The following is a 19,663-nucleotide window of genomic DNA, read 5'->3' as shown; positions in this document are numbered from 1 at the left end:
CAGCAAGAGCTGCAGCTGCCTGGGGATGGGAACAACATCTGCAGGAGCAAACTGTCACACCCTGCTGGAATGCTGCACTGGAGATGTCGCTCTGAGCTGTGACTGAGTCTCTTCCTTCCATTCCTGTAGCTCTGATAACTCCAAATTCAACACCAGAGGGATTTTTTTAAAAAAAGAAGTATCAAACAAAGCTGGTATGGCTGACTGGGACACCAGTACCACAATCACTCCTGTAGAAAGAGATTCCTTTGTGGAGAAAAATGTTCCAAATCTGGCAGAAAGTAGACTTTCCTTCTGGCCCTTCCAAAAAGACAGGATATAGAAATACATATTTGTTTTCAGAGTGAGAGAGATGACAGGGAGTGTTGTGCAGTACTGTTTACAGCCAGCCTGGGGCTTTTCCCTTTCTTCTTGCAGAAGTGATTTTAAAATAAAAATATGTTGTACAGACACAGACTTATCCCAGTGATGGAACTGGAACAAAGATTGCTGGAAACCTTTTAGCAAAGGGAAGTTGCAGTAATTCTTCTTGCTCTAGGTGCAGCCTGTGACCCATTGCTGTGAAACTTGTTTGTTTTCCATACATCTGTTTCTGGTTAATGTCTGGGGAAATGTCCAGCTCACAACTTTATACAATCACTAAAACTTGCTGATCTCACCCTGCTGCCAATTCTGCTGTTGCAGTGTATGACCTGGCCTGAGCAAGCTTTCATTTGACTTTATGGGCATAATTGGTGTTTTTTCTTTATTTATAGGTTTAGCTTTTGCTGAAACATCCTATGCTTTAACATCTTACGATGTTAAAAATAGTATCCTGTGGAGAAAGAGCTTTTGTAAGTAACAGTGGGGGCAACTGTTACTCCTTTTGTATTCCATTTCCAAAATGCAACCAGCAGTTTCTAAGATTGCAGGAAAGAATAAAGCCTACCTTTTCCTCAGCACTGTCTCTATTGGTTTGGCCCCAGAGCACCTGGTTAGGAACAAAGATAGTTCCTAATTTTGGAGAAGTTTGCACTCTCTGTCCAGAAGTCAGCATATGTATTTGCAAATAAAAATGCAATTAAATTAGGTGTGAAAGTTCTGAATCAAGGTCAGAACATTTTGCCTCCTTCTGCAGTTAAGAAGTAAGTACTTTTCTCATAGCTTTTGGCTACAAAGCTACGACTTCCTTCCTCTCTTACAGCCAGGCTGTCAATACAGGTCCTACCTGGCTAACACTGGGTCTAGGAAAAGGCTGAGTTTAGGGTGGCTCTTTGCCTGTGGTGGTTTCCCAGCTGCTCCAATAGAGACAGCTGCCCACGTGCAAAATTATTTTTAAATGAGCTTGGAATTTGCGTGACCCATGTTCACGAGGGGGAGGTAATTTTAAACTCCTCTGGAATCTTAAACTGAATTCTCCCTTTGAGCTCCACCCTTGCAACTTGCCCACGAAAAGGTAAAAGTGAACATTTAAGCTGTGCTTAGAACACTGAGATTCCTGAGCACAGAGAAAGGGAATCTGAGCCAATACTTTTATCCAGGGAAGGAAGATGTTGACAGCATGTTTACAACATGTTGTTGTAAAGAACTTAGCAGGATGCAAGGAAACAGCAATCTGGATAGACATGGGCATCAGCCAGCAGCTCTTCCTTCAGCAGGGACCCTCCTCCAGGGCAGGAGGTGTTGGAGGCAAGGGCAAGGCTGGATCTCAAATGAAAGCAGGACCCAGGGAGACTCCAGCCCAGCTCCCTGCCCTCTCTTCAGGTGTCATTTTGCACAGGAAGACTGGATTGCCTTCAAAAGGCCCTTGGCTAGATTTGAAGAACCTGAGCTTTTTGGATGTTTTGTCATAAGCTGTATATATGAGATTTTCTGGCCAAACCTCTCGTATTTGTGCTGTGGCAGCTCTGGCCTTGTGCTGTGTCACACCCCACACACATCCCAGTTTTACTGTGGCACCTCTGCTGTGCTCCAGCATTTCCCTGCTGTTTCAGGATTCAGGCTAACACAAACAGGGTGGATAATGACAGGGAGGACACAGAGCCACAGCAAGGCCAGAAAGGGCTTTGTGTGCTGGACCTGGTCTGTGCAGCCTCTCCAGGGTAGGACAGCTTAGCCTGAGTCTAACAGGCACCTGGGCTCCTCTGCCTCGTTGCCTCTTTAGCCAGTGCTGGGTGAAGGTCAAGGGGTAACTCACCCCCACAGCAGCAAATGCAGCCACTTCAGGCACTTCTGAAGCATTTCTTTCTCAGATTTGCTATCTTTGTAGCTCCCTAGATTATGGGTGCAATGACAGAGGCAACACGAGACTTGTCAAGGCCACAGGAATTCATCACAGCACATGACTGATGGACTTCTCATAGGAGAGGAGGGGTGTGGGGGGCTGGGAGCAGCCTCAGAGTCAGGGATAAAACTGAGGGCTGGTGATAAATACAATCCCTTTGAATCACCTCAGGCCTTAATTGTCTAGTACTGCTAATAACAAGGACTAATAATGCAGTCTTAGTCTTTGAAAAGGGCTAAGAAATCTTTTCCAACAGCCAGCAGCAACCACTGTACAGACCAGACACCAAGAATTGCCAAAAAATAGGAAGGATGGATCTGGGTCTGCTCCCTGATCTGATTTCTGCATTTTTAATGAATTACTGTCTTGCCAGCTGCTACCTGAGGAAAAGTGGCTGCACATGCCTGAGGTGCCCAGCCTTTCCTTGTGTCTTTATGGAAGCATCATGCCTCAGTAAATTGGATTTTACACACAGTAAAGGTAAGAACTCACCTGATTATCCAAAAGAGGTTCACATTAGCATTACCTCTTGAGAAATACATATACATTTATGTTTATGAAATACAAACACAAGCATGATTAATGCAGCTCTGGTTCCTCTAGGGAGCCAGCTGTTCTGCCTGGGAAACATCAACTTCTCCTCACTCTCCTGCTTTGATTTAGGTGAAGATATGTCCTCCACTGCTGTACCAGCCCATAGATCCCAGTTCCATGGGGATAATGAGGGAGCTGAGGTGAATTTCCATCTCTCAGAAATGAGAAAACAAAGCAGCTCGGCTTATGGAACCTGAACTGATGTAAGCCTGAATTTTTATTTTGTAATTCTTGTTAGTCCTTGTGTTCTGCATGCAAAACTGACCACTTAAGAGAGACCTTGAAATAACACTTTTCTTTACATGAAGTACTCACAAGATAGCCTTAGCATATTCCCAGTGCCTTTATTTAGTTTCTCAATACCTTCACAAAACAATTCCTTATCTGGATTTCACACAACATGGGCCAGGTAGTTTATTACTTTAGAGCCTTATTTCATTGCCTTAAATGAAATAACTGTGTTTTACAGAATTCATTGTTACTTAGGCATGTTCACATGGTCTCTCATTGTGTTAAATCAGTGCTAAATGAAGTGTGTGAAGCAGAGCATTTCCAGAGTATTTTTGCCTGATTCCAATTTATAAATATATGATTTAAATTCAGGCCTCCTTTAATTGAGTCCTCCAGAGATGATAGAGGAGATAGGAACACTAACATGTGCTTCTGCTCAACTGGGCTTGCTCTTTCCAGTTCTTCCTGTCTCTCTCCTATGGATTTCCCATGCCAAATACCCATCTTTAATGTTGGCACAGAAACAAATCCATGGTTTATCTCAATGTAAACAAGAGAAAAGCTCAGCTAATTGCACTCGTGGCTGTTACTGACTGCAGAATTGTGGTACTTTCAAAACATTTCTGTGCTCAGACAGGATTACTTGCTCAAACTGCTTCCTTAGACTGAGGTCAGACCTGTCTTCAGCTCAATAATGACATTTGCTGTAAGTATGCTAAAAAAGTATGGAATTGCAGGGAGATGGATCCAGTCTTGCTGCTTTCTTTCAGCTGGTGGACCTGGGCTACTCCCAGCAGCAAATTTTTTTAGTAAATACGGTTGTTGTTTGGGAGGGTTAATATTGTGTTGTGATAGCATTTGTCCCAGCAGAGTCCATCCAACAGAGATCCCTTTGAAAACTATGAAAATATTTTTTATTGAAGATTTTTCATGCAGCAACCAGCTGGCCTATTGGTTTCCTAGGTTGGTTATTCAGAAGTATCAGTGTTGTTTGTACCCAGAATTTCTCCAAATACATTTGAAGGAGCTGAAAGCACAACATTTAGCACATGGTTTTCAGGGGAACCACGAGGTGGGGTTGCTCTGAACTAACGCTGGGACCTTCTTCACTTGTTTCTCTAGATGAAAACAAATTTACAAGGGAAGCCTTGCCCTCCAGAAATCAGCTCCCAGAACTGCTCCTGCCATCCTCAGAAGAGGAGAGCCCCAGGCAGAGGTGGGACATGGCTTTGCTCAGCACCCTGAACGTAACCAGGGAGAAGGAGCACGGAGGGGATGCTCACAGGTTGAATTTAGAGGGTGACAGCAGCTTCTAACCTTGCTCTGCCATTTCCACTTGTCACCAAGTCGTGCTGCTGGGAATTGAGAGCCATTTCCACTGCAGGGACATTTTTGGGTGGATGATGTGTGGAGTAAGGAGTGAGTACTGAATGAGGTACAGCTGACACCATGATTGCTGCTAAGGAGTGTGAGTCACCTCAGTTATCCCACACTTGTGTGTAGAGACACCTGCCAGAGAAATGGTGCAGACTTTCCAACCTTCCAGTGGAGCCTCTGGGCAGACTGGTGCTGGTTTGCATGTGATCAGCTCCATCTCCAAATGTGCAACAGGGGACTTATCTCAGTGTATTTCATCACTTGGGCAGCCCAGAGACCTGTGGTGGTAGAGCTGCAGGATTTTTGGGGGAGATGGAGAGTCAATGTTATGCAGTTCAGATTTGGGGGGTTATTTAATGGTACAGCAGTGCAGGGTGAAATGGAGGCCTCATTTTTTCTGTTCTGGAAGATGCTTGAGAGGTCTGTTGACTGTGCACCTTGATGAGGAGGCCAGGCTAAATCAAGCCCTGCAAATTTATTTGTAGTAAGTACAGTTTAAAGGTCTCCACTTTTGGTTTTATTTCATGGTATTTAATACAGTTTTTGAATAAACTGTCTGTGAACAGCAGCACACAAACCACTTGGGTGACTCAAATCAACAGCTTGTTGAGAGACAACAGCAGGATAAGTTGCAACCACTCCTTGATTAAAGGAGGGAAAACATGATAGCCCTAATGATTAATATTCTAAAGGGCAGCTTTTGGGTCAAGTGTGTAAGGAGAAGAAATATCGATGTTGCCTCACTGGCATGGGGTAGTGTTAATAGGGTGTCGGCATTTAGTTTATTCTAAATATTTGATATATGCCACATGACAAATGACAGTGGGAACAGACAGGGGAGGGGACAGTAGAAAGCTTGGAGGGTAAGAATCCATCTTTCTCAGGCTACAGCTGATGCCAGACATTCAAAAGATGCTTTTAACAGATCAAGCAAGGAAGAGTCACAGCTTATGTCAGTTATTTAAAATTTTATTTGCCTCTAATTTATTCTCATAAAAACACTCTCATCTATTTGGTTTTAGTATTTCAGACAGTACAGACTTCTGATATTATCACGAGTGATATTAGAGAAGCAGTACAAATCAAGCTACCTTAGCATGTAACCAAGCACAGGTGGAACTAAGCCCACCCGCACTTGTTAAAACTAATTAACCTGCTTTCTTAGGCTTTCTAATTAAAATGCAATACTCAGTAATGGTTATAGTCACCAAACCATATAAATAAAATCTAACATGATAAAATGGGAACAGCTGAATGTGCAAGAGTCAACGTAAAAATATGTAAGTAGGTATTTTGCTAATTAGAGCAATCACCAGTTAACTGCATTTATGTTGTAACTGTCTCTTAGAAGTGTGAGGTTTTCCTTGTCATTTCCAGTTAAAGTTCATCACTTTCATAGAGTCCAGACTGCTCAGCCAACCGCTGAAATTCCCCTTCTGGTGAGAAAGCTTGTTTCACATCCAGTCCTCTTCCATTAAGTGCCAAATACTTGCTAAAAGTTGGTCGAACCCGTAACTGCTTTGGGGCTGGAAGTGGCTTATTTGTATGTGCTGGAAGAGAGAGAAAAAGCCTTTCAGTGCCTTCCCAGAGTGTAGAAGGACCCATGGCAGAGCAACCCCATTGCTTTTTATCTGCAATATAATGCAGCAAGCCCTTGGGAAGAATTTAGCAGACAAACCCATATCTCAGACACCAGAGATTTGTATTCACCCTCTTGCTTGGTGTCAGGGAAATTGTAGTCTTTAAAAGTGCAAAAGGACACTCCACAGTGTCCTGTACTAAACAAAAGAGCTTTTCCCAGGATAGTAACTTTTTGTCTAGGAAATAAATCCTCCCAGCAGTATGAACTTCATGACATTATTCTTGAGGGCCAGTTCTGAATATAAATGCACTTTCTGTGACACTGGGACCTGGAACTTACTTGCAACCTCTAGTCTGGCGTGGCATGTGGCCACCCCTGCCCCGTTGACAGCAGACACGGTGTACCAGCCAGCATCCTTCTTGGTTGCATTGTGGATCAGGAGGCAAATCCTTCCAGTATTGTCATGGAGCAAGCTGAAAAATAAAGGTGTTAATGCCTAAATGCTTTGAGGGGGAAGGAGAGAAAGCAGAGTCAGTTTACGTGCTGAGGAACTCAGAAAGCCCCAGAATAATCCTTGCAGGGCACTGCAGACTGTTAAGACATGAAACCTGAATTTGTGTTAGAGCCACCAGTGATTCACATCTTGGCACCATGCAGGTGGCATCGATGTGTAGCCCCACACTGCACATTTCAGTCCTAAAGCTGAGCTTCCTTCCAAGGGCCCTCTACTGCTGCAGGCACTCAGAGCAGCATCTGGGCACAGCTTTCTCCCTCTGTGCCCTCAAAACAAGGCTCCCAGCACATGGGCTGTGCCCCCTGTGTCACACATGGGCACATCCAGCTTCCCTGCTTATAGAGACCAGCCCATTTACATTTGATTTAGCAAATACTGGTTGCTGTTTTCTAACACACCAACTGATCAGTAGGGTACCTTATTCGGTCTGTATTATATTGTACCATTTCGTTGTTTCTTTTCCAGTAAATCCGAGGTGTTGGGATGGCAGAGATCTGGCATTCAAGTCTGGCTGTGTCTCCTTCAAAAACCTTTTTGCTTTGTGGCTTGAAAATGAAAGTTGGAGGCATATGATGTTCTTTAGCTAAATTAAAGAGGAGAGATAAGGAGGAGTTACTGGAAGTGTAGAATGCTCATGTCACGCTTGTTTTTTAAGATTTCAGGTTGCTAAATTCAGGAGGACACATGTTCCTCACTGCATCTCCTTAGCCTGCAGGCAGTTCCCATGAGCTAAAGGGTGTGGTAAACACAGTTCACTTTAGAAGGAGAGTCAATTAACATATGTTATTAATCCTGGAAAATTAATAACATCAATTAAATTCTGGACATCTCACTATATATTATAGAAGTGTCTTGAAGAAATATGGCATCCTAGATGTAGTTATTAAAAGAGACTTGGAACAGGTAAGTTGATTTTTGATATGTGGAGTGCTACTTCTTATTAATTTAATGTCCCAAACACAGGGAGAAAAGCAGTAGATTGCTGAGACTTTCCCAGTGTGACCAGGGAATTATCAGTGCTCTCAGTCTTACCAATTACTTCCACTTTTACTGTGAAAGATGCTTCTCCTGCACGGTTGACAGCCACACATTCGTATGTCCCTGCATCAGCTGATTTGACTGCTTCAAAAATGAACGAGTGGAACCCCTTTTCTGACACTATCATTTTATGGAACTGATCCTGATGAACCATCCTTCCATTCTGGTACCACATCACATCTGGAGTTGGGAGCCCACTGACCTGTGAGGGAGAGGAGAGCAGTGAAGAGTTAAACACCTCTAAGATAATAAAATCCCTCCAACACTACAGGGAGTTTGATGCTGATAGGTGATCAAACCATGTCTCTACTGCAAAATTGTACAGTGCTGCCTAGTTCTGAATATGAATGAGATGTTGCACAGAAAGGCTCATGGAGTGCTGTGGAAAGAGGAACTTTAGCTACAAGACGGGGGATGCTGTTCCTGCGACCCCCTGTTGTTCCCTTCTTGTAGGTGGCTTTGATCAGGCCCAAGATGCTGATTTTGGGTTCAGCCTTTTGTTCCCACAGCTACCACTGCAGCAGTGCTGACACGCCTAACTGATAATGGCTGAAAATGAGCTGTCCTGCAGGCAGGCTCCAGCTTCTCCATGGCATGCAGAAGCTTGGGAGACTTGGAGGAAGATGGCTAAAGGCCATGTGTAAGTCTGGCCAGAGATTACTGAAACAAAGAGGTTGGCAGTCATTAGGAAAACCCAAGCCTGTGAGGGGGAGCAGAGTCCTTTCTCACACCAGGGCTGATACAGCTGCCATGAAGTTTTAGGCCATTCTTGAGTTTTGTTTCTATTTAGAGCATTTCCTTGCTTGTCTGCTCCAGCAAGGGTACAGTTACCTCAGGGAAGCCTCACTACAGGGAGGTGAGTCTTACACAGACCTCGCTGGACATGTGTCCACTGAAGTAGTGGAGTCCTTGTGTTTCCCCTGCCAAAAAAGCCTTTTTCCAGCAGGGTATTAATATTCATTCTTCCCAAAGAGGCCTAGACACATTCTGTAGTGGTCTATATTTACCAGTAGTTAGCTTTAATCATAATCTTATGCAGCTAATTCCACTTACACTTTCCAAGGGAAAATGCTGACATATTTAGCCATGTCCTGTTTCTTGGTTTCCATAGCCTGGGGAGACCCTGAAACATCTGCCTTTAGTGCTCTGGCTTAGTAAAATGCAAAGGCACTGCAGAGACCTCTCCACGCCCCACACCCCAAGAGGGAATGGAATGGGAGGGAGAGGTTGGCAATGGAATTGGGAGGGAGAGATTGGCATTACTTTGAAGTCGAGCCTGCAGAACCGCCCCTCCTCAATCACTACATCTTCAGGCACTTGTGTAAAACGTGGCTGAAAGAACTTCTCCTGGATTGAGTCATGTCCACGATCGTCACCTCTTGAGGATGGTCTGCTCCTGAAAATGGGACAGGGAACAGTTAATTGTGTAAAAGCTACTGTAGCACAAGTGGTATCAAAGCTCTGATTGCAGCTGGAGTCCCTCAACACCTTTAGGAGTCTAACAATTCTGGTTGGTTTTTCAGCTGTGAGTAATAAATTTTGATCAGCCACTTCTCTTGCTCAAGTTGTTCAACTCAACACAGAAGAATAACCTTCATTATGGCCTTATATCCAAAAGACATGACAAGAGAAACTTGGCTGTTTAATTTTAATAATTTATATTGATTTAAATATTTATATTTCTTTGACTAGAAATTAACCTTCTAGAATACAAAGAACATTTTTCCAAGGTGCATGGGAGTTGCATTTCCCAACTCCCAAGGAATTTTTAAGCCTCTGATGTTATGCTTAGAATTCACTGGATTAAGATCGTAGACATCATCACCCATCCACAAGGGTAGCATTTTTAGTCAAAAGGGAGTGACTTTAGTCATTACTACTTCAGAAAAAGTGCTAAGTAGTGAGATTAAGCCAACATTGCCTAGAAATGTTTGAAATAAGATCTTGAAGAATAGCACAGCACAAATTTTTGCTTTACCTTACATGTGTTGTAGGAACCTGCAGCCTGATGTTTTCTGCATTCTGGTGCTTGGGAAGAGAAAGAGGACAGGTGAGTTCACTTTGAAAGATTTATCTTAGATTGAATGAAAAGCCATTTTAAGTTCCTATCCTGACTGCTGCTTAAAACCAGAATGAATGTACTTCAGAAGTCCTTGGGACAGGAGGTAGAGGAACTTGCATGAGGACCTGACACACACCATAGGCTTTGCCATGGAAGAACTTCTCCTTGCTGCCCAGGTGATGGGTGCAGCAGCTTTGTCTGGCACACAGAGTTTTCAGCCAGCCCATAACCTTTGTTGGAGAGGAGTAGAACTCCTGGCAATATCTAAACTGAGCTGAGTACAGAGTGTCCTTCCCCACAGCAGGAATAGAAGTGGAATTGCTGGCAGGAGCCTTGTATTGTGCCCACTTAAATATGGTACCAACAGCCATGGACACATGCTGAGCTGGAAAATACTTTTCTTTCTAGATCACAGCACCAGCTAAGCTCGCTGACAACTCTGCAATCACATGGCTAAATCTGCTAAAGTACCTAGGATTGATTCCTGTTAGGAGCTTGGATGTTTGGAAAACGCGCCAGAGTTTGGTGCCAGCGACTCGTTTTAGCAAAGGAGTCAGAGAGAGCAAACGCTGCATGGAAATTTCTGGAGTGTTTGCCTTGAGCCATCCCAGTGCCTGGTTCTGTGCTTTGCAGCCCAGTCCTGTGGAACATTTAAGCCTAGGTTTAAACTCCAAGCAAGGAGGCATTTTTAAGTTCAGGGGAAATATTACATGAATGAGGGTTTTGCTAGGCTGAGTTCCATCTGGAGTCCAAAGGCAATTGCCTGTTTCTGCTAATTTACAGTTCTGTACAGTTATTGCTTGTCCTGTGAAATTATGCTGTAGTGGTGAGGTTGCTGATGATTCTAATGACCTGTTACATGGACTGAGTTAAGTTACTGGGGAATCAGGAAGCTGAATGCATCAGTGGCAGCAATATTAAGAAATAAGACTGAACAATGGAAGTAAGATGTCCCAAACATAAGCCAATTTCTACTTCCAATATTCTTTTTTTTTAAGCAGCATTTCACACATCCTGAAAAGTTGTCAGTCATCCTGTTTGGACTGAATATTTCCTTGTTCTTTGCAAATGATGGGGCTCCCCTTGCTCTCTGACATTCATGATTTTTCCTTCTTTCCTGCTCTTCCCACGTGATTGTTGGAGAAAAATAGCTCAAACTATGTATTCCTCCTTTGCTGGGATCTGAAGTGTCTGTTCCATGCAGGAGTTTTGCTGAGGGCTCTTTGGCAGGTGTGTGCCTGCTCCTGGCTCTCAGCTGCTTGCAGCAAGAGGTGTTTTCTTTCCTGTACATGTACCCAGTGCCATACCATGGACATTTCCACTAACTTGGAGCACAGAAGTGTCAAAGAGAGCTTCCAACTGGCCTGAATAACCAACAAATGATGCAAGTCTCCAACCAAAGCACTTTGGAAAATGCCAGTAGTGATAGATTCTTGTCTATCAGCATGTGGGCTGCTGAAATAACTGCTTTGTGTTCTCTAAATGGATGCAGCCCCCTGCAAGGGCTAAAACCCAACTAATCCCAGCCCAAGGCCATGACCTCTTGAAGTCAATGTCACTTATTCTGAACAGTGACAGGTGTAAATCTTGTTGTCCTGGCCAAGCCTTTGCTCAGGCTGTTGGGAGTGGGTACCTGGCTCCCTCATGGAGCTGCTCCCTGCCTGTCACAGGCACTGGGTGCTGTGCTGTGCAGCAGCTGTTGGAATTCCTCCCTGGAGAGGTCATTCCTACAGATCAGGCACAGCAAGGGAATGGTGCTTGAATTTTCCCCCTCTGCCATCACCCTGTGAAAACACCAAACCCCTGCCATGGAGAGCTCTGACTTTGAGAGCCACCCCTGCACTGTCACCAAATGAACCCCATCTCTGCCCCGCCCAGGTACAAGCAGGTCACAGCACGATCACAGGAATCCTTGCTCCAGAGCCAGGCCCCCAGTTACCTGTGCATTCTGCATGCTGTCTTCACCCTGTGTGTCCAGCACAGAGGCAGCATTTGCTGGTCCCAGCAGCCTGCGAGCCATTCTCTCTTCATAGGTCAGTCGCTGATGGCAGAGTGGAGAGGAATTCTAGTCAGAAGTCCATTTACTATTTCAGCCCAGCTTGTTAAGAGCACATTAATATGCCACAAATTCAGGACGTTGTCAACAGAAGCAGGAGCTGACCAGAAGCCCTACGTCTGGCCCAGAGGGTTTGCAGTCTGTGATGCCAACTGAAGTCAGCCCAATATATACAGAACAGAAATGCATAAAGATTAAACAGCCTGTTCATCAAAGCCTCCCTAATGCCATCTGTGGCCTTCCACTCCTCCTCTTTCTCTACTGGGATTATTTATGGGTAGCTGATGGCATCATCCACAGAAGCCAGAGTAAGTCCCAGGGTACCCTTCCTTTAGGGCTGGGAAAACTTCCCAAGCCATTCAACTGTGGAGCTGGAGGCATGATGGATGCTCCCAAAAAAGCAAGAGCCACACCAGAAGCAGGCACAGCCAGAGGGGAGCACCACTGCCCCTGAAAGCACTGGGGAGGTTTATGCCAGCATATCTGCAGGGTGGAATGCTGGGGAGGAGGCAAGGACACGTTTCAGCCGTGACACAGTCAGTTCCTACAATCTGGATGTGGCACACAGGGATAAAAAGGAGCAGAGTTAAATTCAAGCTCTGTCAGTTGGGTTACTTTAGAAAAGTATGTTAGCACCAGAACACCAGACACTTTGCTGCCCACAAAGTTTCACTCAGGTTTGGATTTTGTGACATGAGCTCTGACTGAATTTCTGCTCTGTACAGATATACATGTGTCTGCTGCTGGGTGGGGAAAGGCTTGGGAGCCTTGTGGGACTTTTCTTTAGAAGAGAGCACAAGACCTTTAGCAAAACCTGTGAGAGCTGAATATCCCTGAGGTCCTTACGTGTGTATCAAGTGTGGCTGAGATTGGCCACTTGGCTCAGGCGCTGTTGGAGGACAAGGGGAGGAGGACACAGTGCTGATTGCATAAGATTTATTTTTAGCCTGGCTTCCTATGGGAAGAAAAGCTGACTTGCTATGACAAGCTTTCTTATAGCACATAGGACACTTCTGTTTAGGAGTATATCAGCCAGATTTGATCTATGTTCAATATTTAAAATTACATATATGACACAAACCCATTCTCACTGATGATCATGAAAATGCTCCTTTCTACTTCAGGGGAAAGAAGATGGAAACTTTAAACACTGGGCTTTTAATAGTCTGCCTCCAGCCAGCAGAAAGGTTCCCACATTAGAAACCTGCCTGCTCTAGCTTGCTGCAGTGGGCTTCCCTACTGGTAGCAAAATTTTCCCCCAGATTTTTATTTCTTGGAAAGGGGAATTCTATTGTGACCCTCTGCAGAATAAATAAATAAGAACTGAGACTAAAAGGCCTTCTTATAGGAGACAGGTTTCATGATAAATGCTCATATAATTTCTTTCAATTGTCATTGTTCATATAAAAGAAAAAAATTACCCCATTTGTTGGTGGTCCCTAGAATGAACTTTCAAATATTCCAATTTTTCCTCAGGTTCTAATGGTTTTGAGATGTTTATTAACCCCAGTGTTGAATACCAGGTTGTAGCCATGTCTAGACAACTGAGGCAGTCTCCATGGATTTTTAATTTTCTGTGGTTGTGATGTTCAACAGGATCCCCAGAAGAGAGTTCAAATTTGTGCCACAGCTCTCAACATGTTCCTTTTTCTTTCAAGTTGAAAGAATATTTTGGTCATAATGGTTTTTGCACTCGTGGGATCTGTTGAGGTTCTGAGTAAAGGTCTTTGGGCAGTGCTGCTCCTGCATTTCCTCCTGTTCTAGCTCAGTTTGGAGGCTGGAGCCCCTGGGTAGCAGCACAGTCTCTGCAGGCTGCTTGCACTCCTGAGAGCCCTTTAGTCCCTTACCTGGTTGCCGTTCTGGAGGAGGCTGTCTTTGCATCGCAGTTTCTTTTCCAAGTCCTGAATGAGCGCCTCCTTTGTTCCTCGAATTTCTTGGTCTGATGTCTTCTGCATAGAGTTGATGCTGGCTTGTTTGTTATACATGGGCTGTGAGTAACTACTTGTACAGGGAGAGAAAACAAAGTTATTCCTGTAGGCCTGCTGGATTATTTGCTACAGCTTCACAGAATGCACAGGAAAATGTGAGCCTGCCTCCTAAGAGCTGTGGTTCAAATGAACCCACAAAGCATCTGGGAGGAGAACAGGCCAAGTTGGGCAATGCAGTATCAAAACCTTCAGGGGAAGGAGCATCATGGTGCAGCCAAGTCCCTGAGAGTCCTCCCACAGCACTCGTTCAGCATGCCTACATCCTGCAGTGGCCCCTCACAGCCTGACCCTGTCATCCATGGGATGCAGTCAGCTCCCGGAGCTGGGTACTGCATTTGACTCTGAAGGGAGCCAGGAAAAGAGGAGCATCCATCAGAACGGGTTGCAAAGGTCTGCTGGAGGTCACAGCACTCTGGACTGACAGGCTCTAACCTGGTTTCTGACCTGAAGAGGGGCCTCCCATGCTGCACTTATGTTCACAAATTATTTCTATTCCAAATCCTCTTCCTCCTGTCGCTTGGGAATTTGTTCTGCTGACTAGACTAGAGTAGAAGGGTTATAATTCCAGAATACTCCCAGCACAGCTTGGACTGAATAACTTCATGTGAGTTATAACTTTAAAACTTGAGTGATTTGCCCCACAGATGAATACACCTCATGTCCCTGTTTGCTCATTTGTAGCGTGATCAGGAAAATAATTCCTCAACTCACTGCGTGCTGCATTTAAGAGCAGCTTATATGGAAAGCATAGTGAGGCATCCAAGCCCTTTGCTATGGAAACAAACAACCCAACACTACAAACACAGACCCCAGCAGTCTCTCCAGCAGTGTCCCAAACCCCCAGACTCCTGCAGGACCTCAGGAAATGCTCCCCAAATAACCCACCCCATCTTACCTTTCCCCTTCTTTCAGTGCTGTGATTCAGAAAACAGACAGAAATATTCTGATTTCCTGAATGCAAACTGACACTTAAACCTGAATTTATATCCAAGTCAGCAGGACCCCTTCCCCTATCAACTTTCCAATATCTCACTTTGTGCGTATTCTACCCTGACTTTCCCCAGGACCTCCAGCTGATATTGGCAGGAATACAAGTTGGTGAGAAGGCAAGGCCCAGCTCCCTTTGAGATCTCATTGACCTTGGAAGATATTTGGATTGCAGCCCAAAGGCAAAATGATATAATACATATTTAGGAAAGAATTTATTCTTTGGTCTAAAGGGGTAAAATTTTCAAGGGGCTGCCTTTCTTTTGCATGTATGATTAATAAAGGGGTATTGTAGGTGAGTTTAGATTTACATCATGATGTGGAACCTGAAAATATTGCTGAGACTCCCTAGGACTCTCTAAGTTATGTTGGGAATACTACTGCCTTCCCCCCATCTCCCTGTTCATAAGACATGTTTTAGAAAGAAATTAATTTGAGATGGGTGCCTGTCTTCTGTTCTAAATAACCTTAAGAGATTTCTGTCAAATCAAACTAAACAATTCAAACCAGCTCCAGAAAGCTCACCCAGCAGCCTGTGACATGCCCGCTGTGCAGTTTAATCCCCACACAGGGGCAAGCACTCAGCCTTCTAATGCAACTCGTGCAGGGTCTGCACACCAGCAGTCAGTGGGATCTGTGCATGGGCACAGCTTTACCAGGGCATTGGTTTGGGGTGGTCAGTGCTGGGACAGGCCAGGGGGAAGCAGGGCAGGTTAGAAGGCTGTGTGTACTTACTGAGCTTCCACGGGAGAAGGAGCTGGGCTGTTATAGTCGGGCTGCGAGGGGAGCACGGAGCACAGGAAGGCTGCGGGGGATTGGTTAGGCATGGGTAGAAGCCTCTGCCCAGATGATGAGCTAGCAGGAGACTGTGCAGATGCAGGTGTGATGGGATATGTGGATTCCTTAGGGGCACTACAGGAAGGCGAGGAGAGCGTGATTGAAGAGCTCAGCGATGACGAGGAGGAGAATTTCTGCCCGCTGGGGTTACGAGGCTGGATGAGGATGGAGGACTGTTTGATTTCTCTGCTTGGCTCTGTAGAAGCTGCAGGTCCTGGAGGCTGCTGTTGCCCTTGACACACGTTCTTAGACTGGATAAAGTGTTTTGGACGTTCGTAGTTAAACATGGTTGGTTGGCACATAGAGGAAACGGATGGGAGATTAGGGACACTCATAGGAGAGGTTTCACGGCTGTCCTGGGTTTTTGTTGGTGATAATTGGCTTTGGGTAGGTGGCTGGTAAAAGCTAGGTGATAGGCCACAAAAGTTTTCTTGGCCGGGCTCCTGGATAGAATGGAACCCTTGCCTTGCAGAATAGAGGCTTTCTTGGAGTGGATTTTCCCTTAAGGAAGACAATACAGACAAAATAAATTGTACGTCACAAGCTGAATCACCAAAATAGTGTGTTCTGAGCACTCATTAGCAATCCAAACACTATAAAGTTCAACTCAATTAAAGCTTGAACTTAAAGTTATTTAGGATTTGTTAGCACTGTCCTACAGCTGTATGAGCATTTTGGATTACAGTAACAAGCCACACAGTCTGTCCAGCTCAGGTGCAATGATCACCTGGCTTGTCCTATATGCCAGAGCCCAGTAAATTCTAAAGGAAATAGCAACTGGTTAACCACCTGCCTAAATCTACAGATAAACACAGATACTACTGCTAAGCCAGGTAATTTCCCATGTATCATCTTAACTAAAGATCCCTGGATCCTGCTGGTTTGTGCCCTGTCAAAATGCTAAATGTACTACTCCCCAGAACAAGCTATCTGTGCCAAGAAATTCCTTGTACCATAGGGAAGCACGAAAGTTTCACTTTCAAGTCTAAAACTAAACTTTTGAAACCAAATCTCTTGATTTCTTCTTTAATGGGTTTTGAATTCAGAGCTTCTAATATCCAACTGAGATTTGGGATTAGAATGCCAAGGATTGCATGTCTCTGTTTGAGGTGATTTCCCGAGATTTGCTATTAAGGCTGCTAATTGTCAGAATGACATGAGCTGCAAGACAAGGTAGGGCAAGCTGAGCTGTTCAGAGTGCTTGCAGGTGTTTGATATCTAAAAACCTGAGCTTTCCATCAATTCAAAACCCGGGAGAGTTTCATTTAGCAAGCTGTTTAAAATGGACAAATTACTTCAGCTACAGGATAAATAAATAATCCCACAAAATAATCATAAAGCCACTAATAAAAAGAAGAAGAAAAAAAATAATATAAATCCCCACAGTTACATGTGCTGGAAAATATTGTAATCTTGCCCCACTGAGATCAGCTGTTTCACTGCTATATATACACCCAGTATATTGTATTCCTCTCGTTGGAGAGCCCAGAGAAGGGCTCCACGAGGTCATAAATTCCAATGAGGGGAGATAAGTGGAGACATTGCTCTGATATTAAGGACTCAAAGCTTTAATTTCCTACAGTAATCATCAATATCAGTTGTGAGTTAGTTGTAAAGAAACACAGACCCTATAGTAAAAGTTCCCTAACTTTTCCCTTGTCATACTCCTGGAATTTTAAGCTGGCTCAAATTTTCGGAGCATGTCCACACTACGTCCTCATTCACTAGTGCAGAAAACTCGTTCAGTCTTGTCTTTATCCCGCTTTTATATCACTACCTGTGCACGGGTTTGTACATTCACTGTACCACAGGCTGTGGACAGCAACCAGCATTTATTTTCTAGAGCGCTGCCCTTAACCAAGCTCTGGTGCACAGCGTCACTTCTCACAGCAAGGGATAAGCCATGTTCCCCTCAAATCCTTCCACCTCGATTTGGGACGGGAAAAAAAAAAAATCCGAAGAGACGTTTGACCTTACAAGATGAAAACAGTAAGTAACGAGAGGGGCAGTTTGCCTGTTGAAAAACAAACCCGTGTTTTTGGCTCGGTTGCCGCCCACGTTCCCTTCGGCAGCGCCGCGCCCTCAGGTGCGGCTCCAGCTCAGCCCCTGACGCCGCCGCCCCGGCCGGCTCCCAGCTGCACAGTGACGTAGAGAAAACCCCGACAACACCTTACCTACAGCCTAGGAGCTGTCACCTGGCCGCGGCGGTATTCTGGGGAGGACGGTCATTCGCTGTCATAGCCGCCCTCTGCGCGGCGGTGCGAGCCCGGCGCCTTTAACGCGCTGCCGCGGTGACCCGGCGGGCCGGCTGTCCCCCCGGGCTGTCCCCGCTGTCACAATAAGAGTCTCGGCGCTTGGGCAGCTGCCCGCGGGCAGCGCATCCCCCGCGGCAGCGCCGGGGCCGCCCGGCGCCGCGGCTCCGGAGCGCCCGGCCCGGCCCGGCCCGGCCCTGGCCCTGCTTGGCCCGGCTCTGGCCCGGCCCCGGCCCGGCTTAACCCGGCTCTGGCCCGGCTCTGACCTGGCTTAACCCGGCTCTGGCCCTGCTTAACCCGGCTCTGGCCCGGCCCCGGCCCGGCTTAACCCGGCTCTGGCCCGGCTCTGACCTGGCTTAACCCGGCTCTGGCCCTGCTTAACCCGGCTCTGGCCCGGCCCCGGCCCGGCTTAACCCGGCTCTGGCCCGGCTCTGACCTGGCTTAACCCGGCTCTGGCCCTGCTTAACCCGGCTCTGGCCCGGCTTAACCCGGCTCTGGCCTGGCTCTGGCCCTGCTTAACCCGGCTCTGGCCCGGCTTAACCCGGCTCTGGCCCGGCTCTGGCCCTGCTTAACCCGGCTCTGGCCCGGCTTAACCCGGCTCTGGCCCGGCCCCGGCCCGGCTCTGGCCCTGCTTAACCCGGCTCTGGCCTGGCTCTGGCCCGGCCCTGGCCCGGCTCTGACCTGGCTTAACCCGGTCTGGCCCGGCCCTGGCCCAGCCCTGGCCCGGCTCTGGCCCTGCTTAACCCGGCTGTGGCCCGGCTTAACCCAGCTCTGGCCCTTCTTAACCCGGCTCTGGCCTGGCTCTGGCCCTTCTTAACCTGGCTCTGGCCCGGCCCTGGCCCTGCTTAACCCAGCCCTGGCCCAGCCCTGGCCCTGCTTAACCCGGCCCTGGCCCTGCTTAACCCAGCTCTGGCCCGGCTCTGGCCCAGTTTATCCCGGCTCTGGCCCGGCTCTGGCCCTGCTTATCCCGGCTCTGGCCCTGCTTAACCCAGCTCTGGCCCTTCTTAACCCGGCTCTGGCCTGGCTCTGGCCCTGCTTAACCCGGCTCTGGCCCGGCTCTGGCCCGTCTTAACCTGGCTCTGGCCCGGCCCTGGCCCAGCTTAACCCGGCTCTGGCCCTGCTTAACCCGGCTCTGGCCCAGCCCTGGCCCAGCTTAACCCAGCTCTGACCCGGCTCTGACCCTGCTTAACCCGGCTCTGGCCCTGCTTAACCCGGCTCTGGCCGTGCTTTGGCTCGGCTTAACCCGGCTCTGTCCTGGCTAACCCAGCTCTGTCCCGACTTTGTCCGTGCTCTGTCCCTGCTAACCCGGCTCTGTCCCGGCTAACCTGTCATTGTCTCTGCTCTGTCCCGGCTAACCCGGCTCTGTCCTGACTTTGTCCGTGCTCTGTCCCGGCTCTGTCCCAGCTCTGTCCCGGCTAACCTGTCATTGTCTCTGCTCTGTCCCGGCTCTGTCCCGGCTAACCTGTCATTGTCCCGGCTCTGTCCTGGCTCTGTCCCGGCCCCAGGGGCACTGCCGGGAGCGTCCCCGCCTTGAGGAGAAGGGGCAGAACTGCAGAATCGCCAGCTTTTGGGCAGAAAAGCAGATGTTCTGCCCATAGCACCGCCAGCGAGCAAGGACCGCTGCAATATGCCTGAACGTCCCGAAATCCCGCTTTGTTATCCCAAGGAAATTCCTGCCCAGAGAAACTGTGACTGACCCATCCCTGGTGTTCAAGGCCAGGCTGGATGGGGCCCTGGAGAACCTGGTCTAGTGAAAGGTGTTCCTGCCTATGGCAGAAAAAAGGTCATCTCTAAGGTCCTTTCCAGCCCAAACCATTCTGCGGTTCTAAATTCCGTGCTTAATTCATTCGCTAGTTGTTTGTAGCTAATTGCCTCTGTAGTG

The 19,663-nt window shown here is 46.9% G+C and overlaps 1 protein-coding gene across 2 annotated transcripts; it reads right to left on the bottom strand.

Annotated features, from left to right (window-relative positions):
• Positions 1–5,413: 5,413 nt before the first annotated feature.
• MYOT (myotilin) lies at positions 5,414–17,863 on the bottom strand. Of its 2 annotated transcripts, none has more exons than XM_021552203.3 (10): positions 17,704–17,863; positions 15,428–16,030; positions 13,565–13,718; positions 11,601–11,702; positions 9,578–9,627; positions 8,863–8,995; positions 7,594–7,801; positions 6,979–7,144; positions 6,387–6,520; positions 5,414–6,015 (listed from the first exon to the last, which is right to left on the bottom strand). In XM_021552203.3, the coding sequence occupies exons 2-10, from the start codon at positions 15,862–15,864 to the stop codon at positions 5,843–5,845; spliced, it is 1,557 nt and encodes a 518-aa protein (XP_021407878.3). In that variant the 5' UTR covers positions 15,865–16,030; positions 17,704–17,863; the 3' UTR covers positions 5,414–5,842. The 2 variants fall into 2 exon arrangements, with proteins under 2 accessions (XP_021407878.3, XP_021407879.3); XM_021552204.3 differs by having other exon boundaries at positions 13,565–13,715.
• Between the last annotated feature and the right edge of the window lie 1,800 nt (positions 17,864–19,663).

Source organism: Lonchura striata, chromosome 13 (assembly GCF_050655825.1).
Source record: "Lonchura striata isolate lonStrDom1 chromosome 13, ASM5065582v1, whole genome shotgun sequence".
Lineage (NCBI taxonomy): Eukaryota > Metazoa > Chordata > Aves > Passeriformes > Estrildidae > Lonchura > Lonchura striata.
This window is presented reverse-complemented; position numbering and strand designations above follow the sequence as displayed.

Excerpts from the sequence above, each read along its gene's own strand:
- MYOT (XM_021552203.3), bottom strand. The coding sequence starts at position 15,864 with ATGAGTGTCCCTAATCTCCCATCCGTTTCCTCTATGTGCCAACCAACC. Across the intron at positions 11,703-13,564 it reads TCCTCCAGAACGGCAACCAG|CGACTGACCTATGAAGAGAG; the intron begins GTAAGGGACTAA and ends CTCTGCCATCAG. Across the intron at positions 7,802-8,862 it reads TCTGCAGGCTCGACTTCAAA|GTCAGTGGGCTCCCAACTCC; the intron begins GTAATGCCAATC and ends TCTCCCTCACAG.